The sequence below is a fragment of the Balaenoptera acutorostrata genome, chromosome 14 (genome assembly GCF_949987535.1).
Source record: "Balaenoptera acutorostrata chromosome 14, mBalAcu1.1, whole genome shotgun sequence".
NCBI lineage: Eukaryota > Metazoa > Chordata > Mammalia > Artiodactyla > Balaenopteridae > Balaenoptera > Balaenoptera acutorostrata.
The window spans coordinates 19,592,265-19,613,903 of record NC_080077.1 but is presented as its reverse complement, the minus strand read 5'-3'; the positions used below and the strand labels follow the sequence as shown (position 1 = coordinate 19,613,903).

General features: G+C 36.5%; 1 protein-coding gene across 3 annotated transcripts in view; it reads left to right on the top strand.

The window, feature by feature from the left end:
* Positions 1–21,639, top strand: part of GRM1 (glutamate metabotropic receptor 1) — a 406,154-nt gene that overhangs the window by 270,411 nt on the left and 114,104 nt on the right. For all 3 annotated transcript variants that reach the window (XM_057528228.1, XM_057528229.1, XM_007171344.2), the window contains one exon: positions 17,932–18,167. In XM_057528228.1, coding sequence (XP_057384211.1) covers positions 17,932–18,167 — 236 coding nt within the window. The remainder of the gene's footprint in view (positions 1–17,931; positions 18,168–21,639) is intronic.

Sequence of the window (21,639 nt, the reverse complement as noted above, 5' to 3'; positions counted from 1 at the left end):
TTCTATTCATATGTCTTCTGTTCTGATAAATGGAAAGATTTTGAGCCTACGTTTCTGTGGCAAGTGGGTAATGTTCAGCCACAGCTGCTTGCTCCTGCCTCAGGGCCTTTGTGCCAGCTACCTAAAGCCCTCTTCCCTCTGATCTTCACGCAGCTCAGGTCTCAGCATGAGGGTTGTCTCTTCAGAGATGTTTCCCTAGCAACCCAATGCTTTCTCTGACCAGCAATGTAAAATGGTGGGCTCTTTGTTCATATCATATGACTCTTTAAAAACTGTCTACCTAAACTGTATCACCACGTGAAAATTTTTTGTTATTATTTGTCATTTTAATATCTCTTTTCTCCCTCACTCCACATATGAATTTATGTGCCTAATAATGTTTATTAAATGCCAGACATTGTAAATTATACCTTATTGATTACTTGATATTTTGTATTTCTAAAAATATTCTTGTGCTAGTTCTTGGAGGAGGTAAAGTTATTTAGAAATAATTTTGTTGTTTTTTTTTGTTTTTGTTTTTGCACCTTGCTTCTAAGCTTTGTTAGATAAAACCAGAATAACCGTTCATCTAGGGCAAATTTTCTACAGCTACTGAGGCAAGATCTTTCTTAGTATCAATACTTTAGCCACCTCCTTGTGAAACATGATATATTCCATTCTAGCTATTGAGAATAGTTACTATTCCCAACTCTGTGTGACCTCCAGGCACTATTCCCTCAAATTCTTTTGGTTGTTTGTTTCCTTGGGCTTAGATAATTTCCTCACATGCATGGGCTGTCTAATATTCAACAAAATACTTTTGGGAGCACTGCAGACTGTTCTCTCCCGGCAGCTTTCCCCTCTGCAGTACTTTGCCCTGTGAAATCTGGCCACTTTGGTTTCCCCTGACTCCCAGCTCTGTCCACTTGTCCACTTAACTCAGTGACTCCACTGGACTGTGCCTGAGTCCATTCTTTCTCACTCCCCCATCTCGCTTCTGTGTTGTGACTTGGAAACCTCTAGGCAGTAAGATCAAACAATTGTAGGACTCATCTCATTCGGTGCTCACTTTTCAGAGATCACTGTCCTTCATTGTCCAATGTAAAATGTTTTGAGAGCCATTGTTTTATATATTTTGTCCAGTGTTTTAGTTTTTTCAGATGGAAGACTGAATTTAATACTTGTTACTCCATTGTGGCTGGAAGTAGGAGCCCCACCTATGAATTTAAATTTAAGTTTAATTTAAAGAGTAGGGACATTTCTGGTCTTATTAATCAATGTGTTCTCAGGATCTGACAGTGCTTGGCGCTAAGTAGGATATCAGCAAATATTTATTAAATGAAACAATGCAAAAGATTTGAATCAGCTAATATTGAAAGATCTAAATTTGTTTTTCAATGGATACTCTAAATTAATTACATGAAATGTAAAATTAAAAGTACCATATACACATATACCATCTTTGTATTAATTTTCTTGTATTATTAGAATGATTTACTAAGGTATAGTTCCAGGTATAACTCAACTCATCACTTATCATTAAGATCTCAAAGCTGAGAGGTCTAAAGCATTCATAAGTACATATGTCTGTGGCACAAAAGGGGCAAAAATAGTTCTCCAATTCAAATAACTGCATGTATAAACTATAAATCTGTTTTTAAAATTAATAGTATTCGCTATGAGATTAGAAATGAATTACAGGGAAAAAAACGTAAAAAAGACAAACACATGGAGGCTAAACAATACGTTACTAAGTAACCAAGAGATCACCGAAGAAATCAAACAGGAAATAAAAAAATACCTAGAGACAAATGACAATGAAAACACGACGACCCAAAACCTATGGGATGCAGCAAAAGCGGTTCTAAGAGGGAAGTTTATAGCTATACAAGCCTACCTAAAGAAACAAGAAACATCTCAAGTAAACAATCTAACCTTACACCTAAAGAAACTAGAGAAAGAAGAACAAACAAAACCCAAAGTTAGCAGAAGGAAAGAAATCATAAAGATCAGAGCAGAAATAAATGAAATAGAAACAAAGAAAACAATAGCAAAGATCAATAAAACTAAAAGTTGGTTCTTTGAGAAGATAAACAAAATTGATAAGCCATTAGCCAGACTCATCAAGAAAAAGAGGGAGAGGACTCAAATCAATAAAATCAGAAATGACAAAGGAGAAGTTAAAACAGACACCGCAGAAATACAAAGCATCCTAAGAGAATACTACAAGCAACTTTATGCCAATAAAATGGACAACCTGGAAGAAATGGACAAATTCTTAGAAAGGTATAACCTTCCAAGACTGAATCAGGAAGAAACAGAAAATATGAACAGACCAATCACAAGTAATGAAATTGAAACTGTGATTAAAAATCTTCCAACAAACAAAAGTCCAGGACCAGATGGCTTCACAGGTGAATTCTATCAAACATTTAGAGAAGAGCTAACACCCATCCTTCTCAAACTCTTCCAAAAAATTGCAGAAGAAGGAACACTCCCAAACTCATTCTATGAGGCCACCATCACCCTGATACCAAAACCAGACAAAGACACTACAAAAAAAGAAAATTACAGACCAATATCACTGATGAATATAGATGCAAAAATCCTCAACAAAATACTAGCAAACAGAATCCAACAACACATTAAAAGGATCATACACCACGATCAAGTGGGATTTATCCCAGGGATGCAAGGATTCTTCAATATACGCAAATCAATCAATGTGATACACCATATTAACAAATTGAAGAAGAAAAACCATATGATCATCTCAATAGATGCAGAAAAAGCTTTTGACAAAATTCAACACCCATTTATGATAAAAACTCTCCAGAAAGTGGGCATAGAGGGAACCTACCTCAACATAATAAAGGCCATATATGACAAACCCACAGCAAACATCATTCTCAATGGTGAAAAACTGAAAGCATTTCCTCTAAGATCAGGAACGAGACAAGGATGTCCACTCTCACCACTATTATTCAACGTAGTTCTGGAAGTCCTAGCCACGGCAATCAGAGAAGAAAAAGAAATAAAAGGAATACAAATTGGAAAAGAAGAAGTAAAACTGTCACTGTTTGCGGATGACATGATACTATACATAGAGAATCCTAAAACTGCCACCAGAAAACTGCTAGAGCTAATTAATGAATATGGTAAAGTTGCAGGTTGCAAAATTAATGCACAGAAATCTCTTGCATTCCTATACACTAATGATGAAAAATCTGAAAGAGAAATTATGGAAACACTCCCATTGACCATTGCAACAAAAAGAATAAAATACCTGGGAATAAACCTACCTAGGGAGACAAAAGACCTGTATGCAGAAAACTATAAGACACTGATGAAAGAAATTAAAGATGATACCAACAGATAGAGAGATATACCATGTTCTTGGATTGGAAGAATCAACATTGTGAAAATGAGTATACTACCCAAAGCAATCTACAGATTCAATGCAATCCCTATCAAATTACCAATGGCATTTTTTACGGAGCTAGAACAAATCATCTTAAAATTTGTATGGAGACACAAAAGACCCCGAATAGCCAAAGCAGTCTTGAGGCAAAAAAATGGAGCTGGAGGAATCAGATTCCCTGACTTCAGACTATACTACAAAGCTACAGTAATCAAGACAATATGGTACTGGCACAAAAACAGAAACATAGATCAATGGAACAAGATAGAAAGCCCAGAGATTAACCCACGCACCTATGGTCAACTAATCTATGACAAAGGAGGCAAAGATATACAATGGAGAAAAGACAGTCTCTTCAATAAGTGGTGCTGGGAAAACTGGACAGCTACATGTAAAAGAATGAAATTAGAATACTCCCTAACACCATACACAAAAATAAACTAAAAATGGATTAGAGACCTAAATATAAGACTGGACACTATAAAACTCTTAGAGGAAAACATAGGAAGAACACTCTTTGACATAAATCACAGCAAGATCTTTTTTGATCCACCTCCTAGAGTAATGGAAATAAAAACAAAAATAAACAAGTGGGACCTAATGAAACTTCAAAGCTTTTGCACAGCAAAGGAAACCATAAACAAGACGAAAAGACAACCCTCAGAATGGCAGAAAATATTTGCAAATGAATCAATGGACAAAGGATTAATCTCCAAAATATATAAACAGCTCATTCAGCTCAATATCAAAGAAACAAACACCCCAATCCAAAAATGGGCAGAAGACCTAAATAGACATTTCTCCAAAGAAGACATACAGACGGCCACGAAGCACATGAAAAGATGCTCAACATCACTAATTATTAGAGAAATGCAAATCAAAACTACAATGAGGTATCACCTCACTCCTGTTAGAATGGGCATCATCAGAAAATCTACAAACAACAAATGCTGGAGAGGGTGTGGAGAAAAGGGAACCCTCTTGCACTGTTGGTGGGAATGTAAATTGATACAGCCACTATGGAGAACAATATGGAGGTTCCTTAAAAAACTAAAAATAGAATTACCATATGACCCAGCAATCCCACTACTGGGCATATACCCAGAGAAAACCGTAATTCAAAAGGACACATGCACCCGAATGTTCATTGCAGCACTATTTACAATAGCCAGGTCATGGAAGCAACCTAAATGCCCATCGACAGACAAATGGATAAAGAAAATGTGGTACATATATACAATGGAATATTACTCAGCCATAAAAAGGAACGAAATTGAGTCATTTGTTGAGACGTGGATGGATCTAGAGACTGTCATACAGAGTGAAGTAAGTCAGAAAGAGAAAAACAAATATTGTATATTAATGCATGTATGTGGAACCTAGAAAAATGGTACAGATGAGCCAGTTTGCAGGGCAGAAGTTGAGACACAGATGTAGAGAATGGACATATGGACACCAAGGGGGGAAAACTGCGGTGAGGTGGGGATGGTGGTGTGCTGAATTGGGCGATTGGGATTGACATGTATACACTGATGTGTATAAAACTGATGCCTAATAAGAACCTGCAGTATAAAAAAACAAACAAAACAACTAATACTAAACTTTCATTGGGTTATTTGTATGGAAATATGTTAATATAAATGTTTCAGACATTACATGAAATTTCTAAAAATCTTATATTTGTATTTGTATGGAAATATGTATGGAAATATGTTAATATAAATGTTTCAGACATTAAAAAAAATTAATAGTATTTATTAAAACTATTTTGATCTGTTTTGGGGGTGTTTTATATTTTCTGATCCTTCTTAGAATGTAGTTATCTATTCTTGAGAAAGAAAAAGTAAAGTGATCCAAATGCCTAAAACATGTAACAATATCTTTCAGAAAAAATAGCTGTTTATTTCAAAAAAGAATAGCTTTTAATTTCTATTATGGATATTTTAGGACTAAACAATAATCATTTAAATAATCTTTAGCTCATCTAACAGGTTAGAAGTTCACAACTAACCCTGCATTTCAGAGAAAATGTCACAGCATGTTATAGTTAGTGGTATGCTGATAGATGTTTAACAACTGCCTCTCTTAAAAAAAAAAAAATGAAGCAAAGCAGAACAATAAAGTCTTGATTTGTAGTGTTTGCTCTTTGTTATGTGTTGAATTGTGTCTTCTAAAAAGATATGTTGAATATGTTGACTCCTGATCCCCAGTACCTCAGAATGTGACCTAATTTGGAAATAGAGTTGTTGCAAGTATACAGGCAAAATGAAGTTATACTGGAGTAGGGTAGCCTTTAATCCAATATGACTGATGCCCTTGTAAGTGGAGAAGAGAGACAGTGGCACAGACACACATAGGGGAACACCACGTGACAACAGAGGCAGGGATTGGAGTGCTGCAGCTAGAAGCTAAGGAGTGCCATGGGTTGAGGTCTGCCACCAGGGACTCAGAAGAAGCAAGAAAGGAGTCTACCTAGAGTCTCAGAGGAAGCATGGCCACAGGGGACCATGATTTCAGACTTCTAGCCTCCAGAACTTTGAGTGAATAAATTTCTGATGTTTTAAGCCACCTGGCATTATGGCAAGTTTCAACCTACTACCATGAAGTCACTTAATGCGGATCTGGGAAAATATGATGACAATGGGTTCTTGCCTGTTGGTATGAGCCACCTCTAGCATACCACGGATCATAGTATTTTCTATGAATTCTTGAATATAAATTAGTTCACAGAGTCTTTTATCCATTAATTCATTTCACAAATATATAATGAGCACCTACTATGAGCCAAGAACTAGTATAAATTCTGGGGTTATATAAATGAACAAAAAAGATAAAATCCTCTCTGCCTATGTGGAGCTTCCATTTTACTGGAAGGATATAGAAAATATATTTATATGGTATGTCAGATAGTGATATTTTAAGGAGATAAAGGGAGTAGAAAAGAGGAATAGAAAGGACACAACTTTAAACAGGGAAAGACCTCTATGAGAATGTGATATTTGAGCGGACATGAAGGAAGTAAAAGAGAAAGCTATGCAAATATTCAAGTGATGAGAATTCCAGGATTCCAGGCAGAGAAAATAGCCAGTGCAAAGATCCTAAGGCCAGGGTATCCCAGTGTGGCTGGAGCAGAGCAAAATGTAGAATAGTAGAGATGAGAGAGGTAATGGGGATCAGAGTGTGCAGGGTTTTTTAAGGTACTCTTTGAAAAACTTTGGATGAGATGAAAAGGCACTTGTGGGTTTTAAGCAGAGGAGTGCCAGGATCTAGTTTATGCTCTAATGAGAATCCGTCTGCCTCCTTATTGCATTCTTTTTCTAATAAGTCTCTTGCCTCCCTTCAGCTGGTTCTTAACAATTATCTGGGAAAGTGCAGCCTTTCACTCAAATGGCATAGGGACCTGAAAAATAAAGGTTCAGCAGCAATAAAACTGCCAGGGATTTAAATGAGAAAGTGAAGAATGGTAGTTTCAATCTGTAAAATTTTGCATGTTTCCCAACAAAATTAAAGTCTCTACTGGTAGTCATGACTTCATTTACCACACACATTAAGATAGAGTTTCTGAAGTGTCCTTTTTTGAACTGTCATAATAGCATAGTCTTTACCTTAACAATTTCTAAGGCATAAAGGATAGAGTGTCTAGAACAGTGACTCTCAAACTTCTATTTTTTTTTTTTTAAGTCCCAATCTAGGGCGGAGTTGTACTTTGATAAAATACAAAAAAGGTAAATTACTAAGAAATTAAATATAGCATAAAGACATGCGAATACAAGCCCAAAGTTGTATTATTAGATTTAACAGGCATAAAATCTCATTTCAGTAAATATAATAAAAATAAACGAAACAAAGGAGAAAAGAAAGTTACAAAAAATGTATCCATTGTTCATTGAAAGTGTGTGCCTAGGTGATTAGTAGAGAAAATTACTGTTACACTTGTAACTTTTAGATGTTCTATAATTATAAATAAACAAAATGTTGTAAGTGAAGTAGAGGATACCTATGTTAAATACTTATATACACACTTTGAACAAAAACCAGGCATGTCAATATTTTAAAAATATAATATGATAAGTGAGTTTATTAAATTATCTAATCTTGGTTGGATAAACAAAGATACTTGCATGGGATTATGCATGTATAAACTGCTTTTTTATTTTGTTTTCATAAAATTCCTAGTAGAATAACCAGCCTCACATCAGCTTACTGATGCAAATGGAAGAAGAGATTTTATAGCAATTTCAGCAAGTTTGGGATATTTATTTAAAATTTTTGAACCAAGTAAAGCAAGTGAGGCTGTAGTTTAAAAAGTTATCTTCAATCCTTTAACAGTAGCCAGCTCCAATAATTTGTTCCATAACCTTTTAGTTCAATTTAAATTATCTTTTGATGAAATATGTGAATTCTGGATTCATTAATTTTTTTATATTAGGATTTTTCAGAAAATGATAACTTTAGTGTTATTCCATCTGCCATGAACTGAATTGAGTGCCCCCAGATTAATCTGTTGAAGCCCTAACCTCTGATGTGACTGAATTTGGAGATGGGACCTTTAGGGATTTAATTAAGGTTAAATAAGGTCATACAGGGGGAGCCCTGATCCAATCGGATTAGTGTACTTGTTAGAATAAACGCCAGAGAGATTGTTCTCTCTCATTGTGTCTCTATATGCGCCAAGGAAAGGCCATGTTAGGACATAGTTGGCAAGCCAGGAAGAGAGCTCTCAGTGAAACTGAATCAGTTGGAACCTTGATCTTGGACTTCTATTCTCCAGAACTGTGAGAAAATAAATTTCCATTGTTAAAGCCACCAGTCTATGGTATTTGTTAGGTAGCCCAAGGAGACTAAAGCAATCAAATTCATAGTGTTTGCTGATAACACTTTGCAGATGATAATATCAAGATCATTTCCTACTTATTGACAATTATTTTAAAATTAAAACTGTGATATAGCAATCTGCAAAAAAACCTTGTTCTTCAAAATTTCTAACTTTTAATTTTGCTCTTTGATCTTAGCTCCCTTTTGGAAAAATAATTGAATTATTTCTTTTCATAGAAATATAAAGATTACTAAATATATCCAAGATATCAGTCAATAGAGCAAGTCAGGCTTTCGTATTAATATGTTTAAATATTGGAACCAACCTTATTTCTTCTCCTGAAGAAACATTTAAGAGTTTATTTTGCAGTTGAGATACTCTTGACACAGCTTCTTTCTTTAATACCAAAAATAGCTGTTTATGGTCAGTTTCCATATTATCATAACTGGTTGTGTGGGAAATGAAAACAAGAAAAAAGAATCCCTAATTTGTAGCATTTACTGGTTTGCTTGAAGTATGTATCACCATCATGGATAATTTCAATCTACCAACATGAATTTACTGAATACAGCATTCGGAAAAAATGCTAACAGTCAGTTCTAATGAGCCAACTTTGGGTCTTACATAACTCAAAATTTGTGCTGTGTCACCAGCGTTGTTTACTTCAGCTGACTTTTTTTAAATCAAGACTTTCTCAATGAGGGAAGCATTGCATTGATTTACATTCTCTCACAAGCTCCTTAACTTAGGTAACTACTTCAGAATGTTTTCCTGATGCTGGCAGTTGCAGCATCAGAACATTCCTTTATATAAAACATAAACTGTCAACCACATTTCTTGACAAAATAATTCTTCATAATTTTATAAAATTTAGAGCTACTTGTGTTTCTCAGCCATAAAGCTAAAAGAGAACTTTTTAAAAATTAATTTATTTTATTTTTGGCTGTGTTGAGTCTTCGTTGCTGTGCGCGGGCTTTAGTTGCGGCGAGCAGGGGCTACTCTTTGTTGCAGTGTGCGGGCTTCTCATTGCAGTGTCTTCTCTTGTTGCAGAGCATGGGCTCTAGGCACACGGGCTTCAGTAATTGTGGCACGTGGACTCAGTAGTTGTGGCGCATGGGCTTAGTTGCTCCACGGCATGTGGGATCTTCGCGGACCAGGGCTGGGACCTGTGTCCCCTGCATTGGCAGGCAGATTCTTAACCACTATGCCACTAGGGAAGTCCCACTAAAAGAGAATTTAAATCAGAGCAGAGATTTCTTTCTTCAAATCTTTATCATTTTCAAACTGCACATATACTAAAAGAACTGCCACAAAAAGCAATATCTGCACATTCATCAACTTACAGTGAAAGAATGTTTTACCAGCTTTATTTATTCAGTGAGTTGGTTTTCCATATCATTAGGCAGTTTTGGAAATCATCCAGCTATGATGGCATCAGAAAGTAGTACTTGAGTTACCGTTTTACCAAAATCACTGAACATTTCTAAGTAAATACCTCTAACGTAGTCATTCATAATGTCTTGTCAACTGTATATATATTTAATTCTTAGCAATCGCAAATGCCACTTCATATAAAACCCATGAAACACTAATGTTTATATGTAGAATATTGAACACATGCTTTTATCGGCTTTTAATTCAATGCTTTTCCTTTCAAATGATTCTTTTGGTTTAAAATTTTAATCCTTTATGTTTTGTGTATACAGTAGTCCCTCTTTATCCATGGGGGATACATTCCAAGACCCCCAGTGGATGCCTGAAACTGCAAATAGTACTGACTCCTATATATACTATTTTTTTTCTATACATACATATCTATGATAAAGTTTAATTTATAAATTAGGCACAGTAAGAGATTAACAGCAAAAACTAACAATATACTGTAATAAACGTTAGGTGAATGTGTTGTCTTTCTTTCTTTCAAAATATCTTATTGTACAAATGTATTGCTTTTTACATCTTAACTAAGCACTTTTCATACACTGTAGTTGTAACTTTTGCAGTTTGAGGTGTAATAGCAAAACTATCACAAATTTCTTTTTCCTTCACAATTTCATGGAAAGAAGATTTGTTCTTACTGTAGATCTTAGCAACTTCAGCATACAATTTTTTTCTTTCCTTATTAAGTTGAGAACTTTTCACTTAAAGGAAACATCTTACTCCTTCTCTTTGACATATCGCAATTACCAACATCACCACTCTTGCACTTTGAGGCCATTAATAAGTAAAATGATACTTGAACACAAGTAATACCTCAACAGTCAATCTGATAACTGAGACGATATGGCTACTAAGTGACTAACAGGTGGGATATCCTGGAAAAAGGTTGACTCACACCTTGGGCTGGATGGAACTGGACCTCAAGCGATTTCATCACGCTACTCGGAACAGCGTGCAACTTAAAACTTATAAATTGTTTATTTCTGGAATTTTTCATTTAGTGTTTTCAGACCACGGTTGACTGTGGGTAACTGAAACAGAGGAAATCAAAACTGTGGAAAAGGGTGGCAGGGCTACTACAAATGACTAATACATTTTGATGATTTCACGAATTCATTAACTAAAACAGCCCCACAGATAATACACTATGGTTTCAGCACTTCACCATCAATTAGGGATAAATTCAATATATAAACCAACATATTTTCAGGTAAATTTCATTGGAACTCTTTTTGCCCTATTTCTATGGAATCGTTTCTGCTGTCCACATTCAAATACTACCGCCACATTCAGCAAATTGTATCTTTTCTTGTAAAAAAAAAAAAAAAAAAAGTCTGGTGAAGCTTGTGCGGCCACATATAATTGGAGTTAAAGTAAATAATTAAAATTTTATTTCTCTGCTATAGAAAGTAATGTTATATGATAAATTATAAAACAGTCTTTATTAAAATTTAATGTGATTGTAAAAACAAATTGATAAAAATAAGTGCTTATATATTCTCAAATATTTATATAATTTGGGGTTGTATTTGGCAAAGTAACCGTAAAAGCTCACACAGTGTAACTGAGTTCTACTGCATATGACTGTGGATAGGCTTGAGGCATGGGCAATTCACCGTATGAATTGGAAAACAAAGTGGTTAAACCCTGTTTATTCAAAGACATGAGTCCACCAGTCATGTTCTTAGATCTTGCAACAATGTCTAACTGCTGTAGGTTTTTCTAAATGCTTCCTCTCAGTCTCTCCTCGTCAACTGGTAAAAAACAGATCATGACTGGCACCAATTTTGGACCACACTGTGAGCAGCACTTTTGTAGAGAAGTCTCTCCTACGTGTTGATACAGCTCAGTACATTGGTTGGATCATGAGAAGATTGATGATAAAGAACTGTTATGTCTAGTAAGACTTCATCATGCCTTACATACTGTGATAAGTGTTTTATATGGATTATCTAGTTTAATTCTCACACAACTCTTAAGAAGTTGATAACCATTTCCATTCCCATTTTATAGGTGGAGAAACAGAGGCTTAGAAAGTTTAACTAACCAATTCCTATTTCATATTGTCTTTCGGATTAATTGAATGAGAGGCAAAATGGGGTGCTACCTTGGCAGTAGAATTTGAAGGAATTCAAAAGACCTACTTGTCCACAAGTAATTCCGCATTGGCCCACCCTTCTTTCACACTGGCTTGAAATTGTAACTGATACATGAGAAATGGTCTGTAGAAGGTTTAGGAGGGGCCTCCACACTTGCATGGCTGTGTGCAATGTTTATCAGTAGTTGCCCTACATTTCTGCTAGGAGAGGAGGATAATTACGAGTCTCTGGGTGGCAGATGATTCCAGGCTCAGGATGCCAGATGTGGGTTAGGGTTTAGGGGTCAGGAGCAGATGGAAAGTAAGGAAACCTGATCTGACCTTGATCTTTACATGGAGCTTCAGCTCCTTGAGAATTAATTCCCTTCATTCTTCCTCTTTTGTCTTTTGATACCTTCCCATTCTCTCCCCAGCCTCCGTTTTCCACTGAAACAGAGTAGCTTTAGAAGTAAGGCCTCTGTTTGAATTCTATAATAACTGCAGATGTATAGGACAATAAAAGGTGACTCCATCCCCTCATCCTCTCTTGTGTTTTTCAGTAGGCTGAGTGACCTCTAAATGCCTGTCCTAGATAATTAAATAAAGGGACCTACATTTTGTGTTAGTTCTACATTCATTGTGAATTGGCAGTAACTAATTTTAAAATTAAATATAAACTAATTGTGACCACTACCCCAATTCCTGATTCATCAACACTGCCACTGTGCCTTCATAATACAATGTTATTAGCCTGTGTGTGTGCATGTGTGTGTGCACATGTCTATGTGTTTGTTTCTACAGTTTCTGCCTCGGAATTCTAGAACCAAAGAATCTTCACAAGTACTTACACTCTAGGTACTTTCTAGAAAAACCCTTCTAAAACAAATCTAATTGTGTCATATTCCTGCTGAAAATCTGAGTAGTTTCTTACCACCATAAAAATGAAATCCAAAACCCTTAACAAGGATGTTAAGGTTCTTCCAGATCTCACCCCTGCTTGTCCTATCTTTCCTTACCTTGCACACTCTAAGTAAACTGAAAGCCTTGCTGTTGTTTCAAAGCTTTGTTCCCTCTTTAGCTGGTCTCTCTCCCATCTCCCTCTTTACCTGTGCAACTTCAACTCCTCCTTTAAGTTTCATCCTAGATGTTATTTCCCCTTGGGCAAAATCTCCCTTGGCATGACTCCTTTGCCCCATCTCTATGCTTCTGTAGCCTGTCTTCCTTTTCTTTCAGGGATTGCAGCTCTGTGGCTATTGTGTATTCAGCGGCCAGACTATCCCACCCCTGTAATTGCCTTGATGGCAAGGGCCTTGCCTCTACTTTTGAGCAATGTATCAAAGCAGTAAGCAAATGCTTAACTCATATAAGACTCTTAGTGAATGAGCGTTGAATGAATAAAACCAGTCTCAATTATTATTGAAAAAGATGCCGTTACCTCCAAAATATTTCTCATAATTGGCATCACTTGACTTAAATTACATTATCCTACATTTCTTCAACCTTTGTAAATATAGTTAGCATTTTAATTTATGTAATGTTGTGCTTGTTTACATATGTTTTTGAAAATATTGTTTTTATTATGCTTTTATTCTGTCCCTGGTTATGTGGTAAACTTTGGATTATTTTTAAAGAATTATAGTTTTATTATCAGGTATACACAATCACTTGAATTCATTACACAAATCAAATTGCTTTACTCTCTAGACTGTAATTATTTTAATTGAATGTAAATAGGATTTTCTAAAATGTTTTTGTACAATTTTTTAAATGAATACTATTGCATTCTTTTTTTTTTTTACTATCAATTAGCTTATTAAATTATTTTAACTGATATAATGCAAAATAACACTCCTGAAGCTCCTGTCAAGTTGTAATAGGTAGAATTAGAAATAATATTCCCTTGTTGTTAATATCAGAATTTATTGAGTGGAAGAAATCTTATTATTATAAGTTTGGATTGTGAAATTTCACAGGACTAGAGCCATGCTTTTGTGGGAAGTGAAGAACAATCTTGTGAAAGAATTGTTGTGTAAAAATGTTGAGGGGGATAGGAAATAAGGAGTCTTGTATATTTGTGAGGAATACTTAAGACATGTAGCTTCCTGTTAAATGTTCCCCCCATTTATTCACATTATGCAGTTTCATATCCAGACCCCAGATAGAAAATGAACTCAAAATTGGGAGACAGATGGAGCAGCAGAGGCTGCTAGAGGCTGTGAATGTGCCTCAGAAGAGCTCAGCCCTGCCTAAGGCTGACCAGCACCCAGCCCGGCAGGATTCACTCCAGACACTTGGGGTGAGCAGGTGCCTGCAGGTCATCTCTGCTCGAGCACAGTCTACACCACCACCGCCACTACCACCACCACCCTACCACCATCAACAGGGAAAGAAAAAACCTATACCAGGTATCAGGAGAGCTGCTGGCTCTCCGTTCCCAAGTGTGCTTCACAGAGAATTCACCAGAACAATATCCTTGTAAAAAATCCCAATACTATAACTAAAGAGCGAAAATCTTTCAAAATCCTCAAATATATACATTTGACAAGTGGTACATAGAAGAAATGATTAAAATATATACAAACCAGGAGTTGCTTTATGATTGTTTTTCTGTGACTTTTGATTTGTTATCATTCCCTTATACCTCACCTGTGATAGATTTAAGATCTCATACCAAACTTTAGCAATTAACACTTCAAGATATATTCACCGACTAATCCGACTAATCCTAGTTGAATATTTTCTCTATCACATCTCGGTTGTCCCTGATTTTATAACCTCTTGGATCTAACACCAACTCTAATTTCTAGAAGGGAGTCATCTGTGGTGAGGGGGGAAGGGCTTTGACCAATGGCAAAGGGGATTTAGGGCTTCACCCCACTAAACCATATGACTTCAAGTTGTCTATATTCATAGACAAGGGTTTACTCCTATGATGCACTCCTCTGTGTTGGTTGCAAAAGGGCAGGAGGTCACACTTTCTCTGCTTCCAGCACTGACACATGATACTCGCTTTTATAAAGTTAATGATTTTTCTAAAAAATGCAAATAAACACTAGGGAAGACATTTCATACACTTTTAAAAATTGTGGGTTTCTTGTTCAGACTATACATGCACATAAAAGTCTCGCATAATATTAAACCTTGGGGAGAAACACACTTCAAGCCTAACAACGTCAAAAAGTAATTATTTCCTTCAAGTTATGTTATCTTGATTTTAAATATATACTCATAGGCAGAATTTCTTGAAAACCTAACTGGTTTTATTTTTACCCTCCTTTTCAACATGACATGAACTATAGCTCTCATCTTCAAACTGCTATAGATGTAGTTGTGAAATAAATGTGAATAAATCCAAACAAACTAGTTCAAACCTTTCTAACCAGACTGAGGATATAGAAAGATAAATGAGTGGGCTTTTTTTTTTTTCTTTTAATCAGTTTGATTGGCCATCATGTTCAGTGATGGTGAGTAGAGGACTTGTCCCCCAAAATACTCAGGTCATTTACCACTAGAGGGTAGAGCTGAATGACCTCATTAAGTAATAGCCTTACAACACTTTGAGGATCTCCTGTAGTCCTTAGGCTAAGAGTTCCTAGGGTGGAATTTTGCCAACATCCCCATCTCCTGCTAACTTCTCTCTGTGCTCCCATGAACAGACACTCTAAATTCTTTGAATGAGCCTTGTTCTTTCCTATATGTTAGATAATCTATCAGGAATTTTCTTTACCAATCCCTCCTCCTGTCTGGACCTGACTAATGCCTACTCATCCTTTGAGTCTCAGCTCAGACATCACTTTCTTAGGAAAACCATTCCTAGTCACACCTTTCTTCACCCACACTCACATACATACACACAAGACTAAGTTAGACCCAAGCCCCTCCTTCCCATAGTTTTGGTCACTTCTCCTTCTTTACCTCCACAGTGTTTGAAATTCTTGTTTAACATCTGTTTTCCCACAAGTCTGTAACACCAGGGGGAAGAGAATAATATTTCTCATTCTGAACTGAATCCTGAGCATAGCAGAGCATCTGGTACATAGTAGGTGCTAGGTAAATACAGAAGGAAGGAAGGAAAGAAAGAAGGGAGGGAAGAGGGAGGAAAGAGAGAAAAGAAAGATCCATGCAAAATATTAAAATTTATATTCTAGCAGATTTAGAAGAAGCATATAGATATTCTCTGGTCTGGCTGGTTAGACTACACCTTACCTCAAAATTCCTTTAGTTCTGGATCATATTAAGTCAACTTACCTTCTGTATTTGATCTGTTGAAAATGTAGCTCCTGTGTGGTTCACTGGGAAGATTCTGGAATGAAATTATACCAATTAGCTCAGCTAAGTGGAGGACACATTTATCTAAATTGGTCTCAGGTAACAAGGAGAGGAATGAGCTATGGTCTGTCATATGTGTTTGGCCCAGCTCCCTGCTCTGTGAGAAGCAAGTGATAAAACACTTTCTCTGGCAGAGACTGAATGGTTGTGTTCCAGAAACTGCAGGGCTACCTCTACCTACTCTGTGGGCAGAGGAATAGATCCACTCCTTGCTCAAGGCACTCTTAATGTTCTCCAAAGCTTGACTAGAATTTAGGCAAATTTCTTCCTTACTTTGGGCCCCGAGAATTCCCTTTTCTTAGAGCATTTACTTTTTTTTTTTAACATCTTTATTGAAGTATAATTGCTTTACAATGGTGTGTTAGTTTCCACTTTATAACAAAGTGAATCAATTATATATATACATATGTTCCTATCTCTTCCCTCTTGCATCTCCCTCCCTCCCACCCTCCCTATCCCACCCCTCTAGGTGGTCACAAAGCACAGAGCTGATCTCCCTGTGCTACGCGGCTGCTTCCCACTAGCTATCTATTTTATGTTTGGTAGTGTATATATGTCCATGCCACTCTCTCACTTTGTCACAGCTTTTTGCTTTTAAAGGCACGCCAGTGTCAATTCTTTCTCTGCCCCTTTGAAATGTAAAATTTCTCCCAGCCTCTTGCTAGTTTTACAACAGAGAAATTTTTTTCTCAGGCGCCTGGGAGCCATCCCTTTAAAATATGATCGTTAAGAGTGATAGCAGACCCCTATCGCCAGTTTCTGTGGAAAGGTGGGAGTCTAATTTAGATAAATGACAATTATCAAACACAGATGGTTTAATCACATTGACCAAGCTCCACTCAGTGTCAGCCAGCACTTCCTCACTAGCTTATCCTAGCACTTCCACCTTTTGTTTCAGCAGAATTGAGTTCAGTATCTTTGGCCTATTGAAATAGTCTTGAATAAAGTCTTCTTTGCCTCTTTAACTCTGTCTGGTGCAATTTTTCTTTGACCCCCTCTTGGGAAGGGATCATAGCCACTCACATGAGGTTGGGCCTAGCTCATAGATACACTTGAATTAAACTGGAGATATATCCCTCTTGGCAGATGTGAATGTTCTAGAAAGTGAACAAACTTAAAAAATTTGAACCTACAAATGAAATGTCAGTGAACTGCCATTTAGAGAGCAGGAGGATTATTTTTATGTTGGGGAGTCAGATTGTTTTCTTTTAATGATGTTATTTTGAAATAACATTAGGGGGAAAAAAAAAAAGCATCTGGTCATTTCTAAGAGATGCAAATTTGAACAATGTCCAGGAACAAAATCTGTGATTGTCGTGTTTCTAACCTAAATCAATTTTCTATGCTATATAATGCAGCTCGTATAATGGTCTTGATTGCAACCTTGAAACCTTGCCTAGCTCTTATTGAGAAGGTCCTGAGTACCTGGGTTTTATTTTCTTCGGGTTTGGAGAACAACCGATGGGCTTTGTGGTCTAGTTGTAAAGAGCAATGGGCTTGGGAGCCAGACTGCCTGGATCTGTATCCAGGATCCACCAGGACTCAGCTATTTGCTGAACATCTGACTCAGTAAAATTGAGTAGTGCAGAATCTGGTGACTAGTAAATGCTCAATAAACGTTAGTTCTTTTAATTGTTACTGTCATCATCTTCATCATCACTTTCACTACTGTGAAAAACAAACAAGACATTATGATTCTATAATTTTCTATTCTCCACAAAAATAAAAAAATAGTCATTGATAGATAACAATGTTGGCTTAAAATAGACTTTAAGTCTTGCTGAATTGCTTCATTCATGCAAAACTCATAGCTCTATTTGTGAGACTTTTGTCTTTCTCTCTCCCCACCCCAATCCCTGCATTTTTTAGTGATGGCTGGGCAGACAGAGATGAAGTCATTGAAGGTTATGAGGTGGAAGCCAACGGGGGAATCACGATAAAGCTGCAGTCTCCAGAGGTCAGGTCCTTTGATGATTATTTCCTGAAACTGAGGCTGGACACTAATACGCGGAATCCCTGGTTCCCTGAGTTCTGGCAACATCGGTTCCAGTGCCGCCTACCAGGACACATTCTGGAAAATCCCAACTTTAAAAGAATCTGCACAGGTAACTCGTGTTTACAACATCACAACTCAGATTTTGGTCACCTCTTCCATTTTGTTCAATAAGTATAGAAAGTGCCAAGGCTGGAGATACAAGAACTAACTTGCCAACTTAATTTATAAAATAGCTAAAATGAGGAGGGAGTGTGTATTGCCCCAAGGATTCATGTTTCTATAGTCTGGAAGCATGGAGACTGCTTTGGTCTCTGGTGGGACAAGTTATATGAAAAGATAAATAAAGGAAAAGGAAACTGAGAATTCAGGTATTTAGTATTCAGGCCAGAGGGAAGAGATTGTATTGCACGCATGCTTAGGAGATGCTAACCGCAGACATAAGTAAGCAGCACTGGTTTGATCCCTTTTTCTTCTTTAGGACTTGCTTTGATATAAAAGTCAGCAGAAGATAAGATGTCACCTAGGGGCACACCACCAACATGGGTGTATATGGGCACAAGCAACAAGAAGGGACAGATACTTCCCATGCACTACTCACTAGAGGCATGCCAAAGAAGGGCGGCACATTGTTAAAGGTCTTTCAGGGCTTGATGAACTCCACAGGATGTCTCCCTTCTCCCTGCCACCAGGAACTACCAGAGCATTAAAGACTCTATCCATGACCAAATTTGTATTGTAGCACAGTGATGTGACACATATTTCCTATAACTAGGCTGAGAAGATTTTATTCAGAAATGTCTAGACCCCATTCATTCACACAGCACATACAAAGCACTGAATACACCCCTCCCCCCAAAAAAGGACAGAAAGGTGTATAATGTCATGACTCTTGACCTAGAGAAACTTGTGGTCTCTTTGGGCAAATCAAAACAGATAATACACATGATATAGATAAATAACAACTGAAGACAATGAGTTTTTATAAGACAGGGTAAGAATAATGACAAAAACTATTTCTACTTTTAATAACATTCACATTTTGATATTAGAAAATTATTTTAAAATACCAAAATATTTAAATGCAGTGATTTGTGTCTAACTTGATAAAATTCAGCAGAATTCACTGGGAAACTGCTTGGTGTGAATCTATTTTCAATCAATCAAGGTTTTTAGAACTTCTTTTATATGGCTTCTTGGGAGGCTAAGAGCTAGGAGAAGAGGAAAAGAGTTGCTGAACAGCTAACCACCTCTGTCACATATCTCTACTGACTTCTCTCTTCTCTCAAATAATAGACCAATAGAGGTTAAGAATTCTAGTGGACCAATAAGCCACCTAGTGCATTCTCCTTATTTGCAAAATGAAGACATTGAGGATAAAGGGGCAACATTTCCTTAGGTTCATTTAGTTAATGGCAGCAATGGGATTAGAACACTCACCTCCTAAATACCACAATGCTTGACTACTTTGGACTTAGAATTTAGTAATAGATTGTCTTTTATTGTTTTCTAATGAATGTTGTTTTCTTAAACTGTAAGATCTTTGAAGATAGGGAGTTCTTATAACCCTCATAGAACCTGTACACCACTGATCTCTGGAATCTCAGTCATTTCTTATTAATGTATTGATCAGTTAATTTATGTTGTTGTCAATGAGTTTTACTTTATTTAAGGAAAAGTTAGGACTAGTATTTTTCTAAATGAAATATATTTCACTGATTCAACGTTCAACAAAATTTATTGAGCACCTACTATATGCAAGGCTTTATTCTAGGAGATGGAAATACAGCAGAAAACAAAAGAGGAAAAGAACTGTTTCAATAACCTTACATTTCAGTGCAGGGAAATAAATAGAACAAAAATAAATTAAGCAAAATATATTCTCATTTAAGTGATCATAAGAGCATGTTAAAAGAGAATGGCCAGAGGAAGCCTCACTGAGAAGGAGACATTTGATTAAAGATGTGAGAGTGAGCCAAGCAAACACCTGGGAAGGGCATTCCAAGCAGAGGAATAGCAAATAAAAAGATGCACCGGCATGCCCGGCTTAGTGGGAGAACAGTAAGGAGCTCAGGCTGCCTGAAGCCAGTGAGTACATTGAATAGCAGGTGATAAGTCAGAGAGGCACACAGGGGAACAGGTCCTGCAGGACTTAACTGTCCCTTGTGAAAACTTTGGCTTTGTTCTGAGTGAGATGGAAAGCCACTGGGAAGTTCGAGCACAGTAGAGACAGGATCAGCCTTACTTTTTCTGAACAGAATTACTCTTGCTGCAGTTTTTAAATTTTGACAAAAGGGGGAAAGTCAGAAGAAGGAAGCAGAGCAGTTAGGAGGTTGCTGTAATAATGTAGGTGAGAGTGTGGTGGATTGGGACATGGTTGTGGCAAGCAAGATGGAGAGAGGTGATTGAATTCTGAGGATATTTTGAATGAGAGCTGAGGGGATTTGCTGATAGCATTGTGAAAAATGACTCTGGTCTGAGCAACTGAAAAGATGGTGTCGCCATTGACTGAGATGAGGAAGACTCCAGGAAAAGCAGGTTAGGGAAAGATCAGGAGCTAAATTTCAGATGAGTTAAGTTTGAGGTGCCTGTTAGTGATGCAACTATATATGTCACTTTGATACTGTGTTTCATTAGTAGAGTTCAGAATATTACTTTTTAAACATGTTTGGATGTCTTTATTTAAGGATTTCCAGGAAAATATCTTGAGACCTGAGCTTTCAAAACAAAAGTTAGAATTCTGCAGCCATGTACAATAATACTTTGGGTTTTCATTTGTCACAGTATATGCAAATGTCAAGGTTAAAATCTAAACTTGGTTAACATTCATAGCAAGAAAAAAAGATTGGCACATTCATGAATTGTTCTTATATTATGCTTGACTCTCAAAGCTATTTTTAAGAGCTTCTTATTTGATTATAAAATTTGATAAACATGTTTTTATTTGCATTTCATTCTGGAGTCAAGTTCAGCAAATATTTCCCTTTGTTCTTAGTTCTAAGGAAGAGAGAAGGCTTATTTAACTTCTCTACTTGGAACTAATTCATAAAAGTTATTCATCTTTTCTGCTGCAAAAATCCTAGAATTTTATGTCTGTGTGCATACATTTATGTAAACTAACTCTTCAGTTTTAGTCTGTGTAGGGAATTGGCTTCAATTTTATTGCAGATCAACATAAAATTTCACTTCATGTATCATTCTTATCTACTTGATATTCTTGAATATCAAATGAATTCTGTAGTCTTCTAATGAATATGCAGACACACTTATGAAAATTAATGTAAAGAAATAGAAGTAACCTTTCCATAGTATTCATAGCTACACTTTCTGACATTTATTTTTACCTCTTCTAATTGGGTCATTTTGGTGTTTTGCAAAGTTTTGATATTGCAGTTAGTTTCCATAGAAACCTTTATTGAGCTTAATTTCAGATGTCACTATTTAAATAAAGAGTTTACATGCTCTGGATTGTCAGTTTGAATATTAAGGGTCCTGAGCTCAGGCTGAATAATTTGGGAATCACTGTGGCTAATTAAAAAGTACTTCATGAAAAGTCTACATCACTGCTTAATTAGTTGAGTATA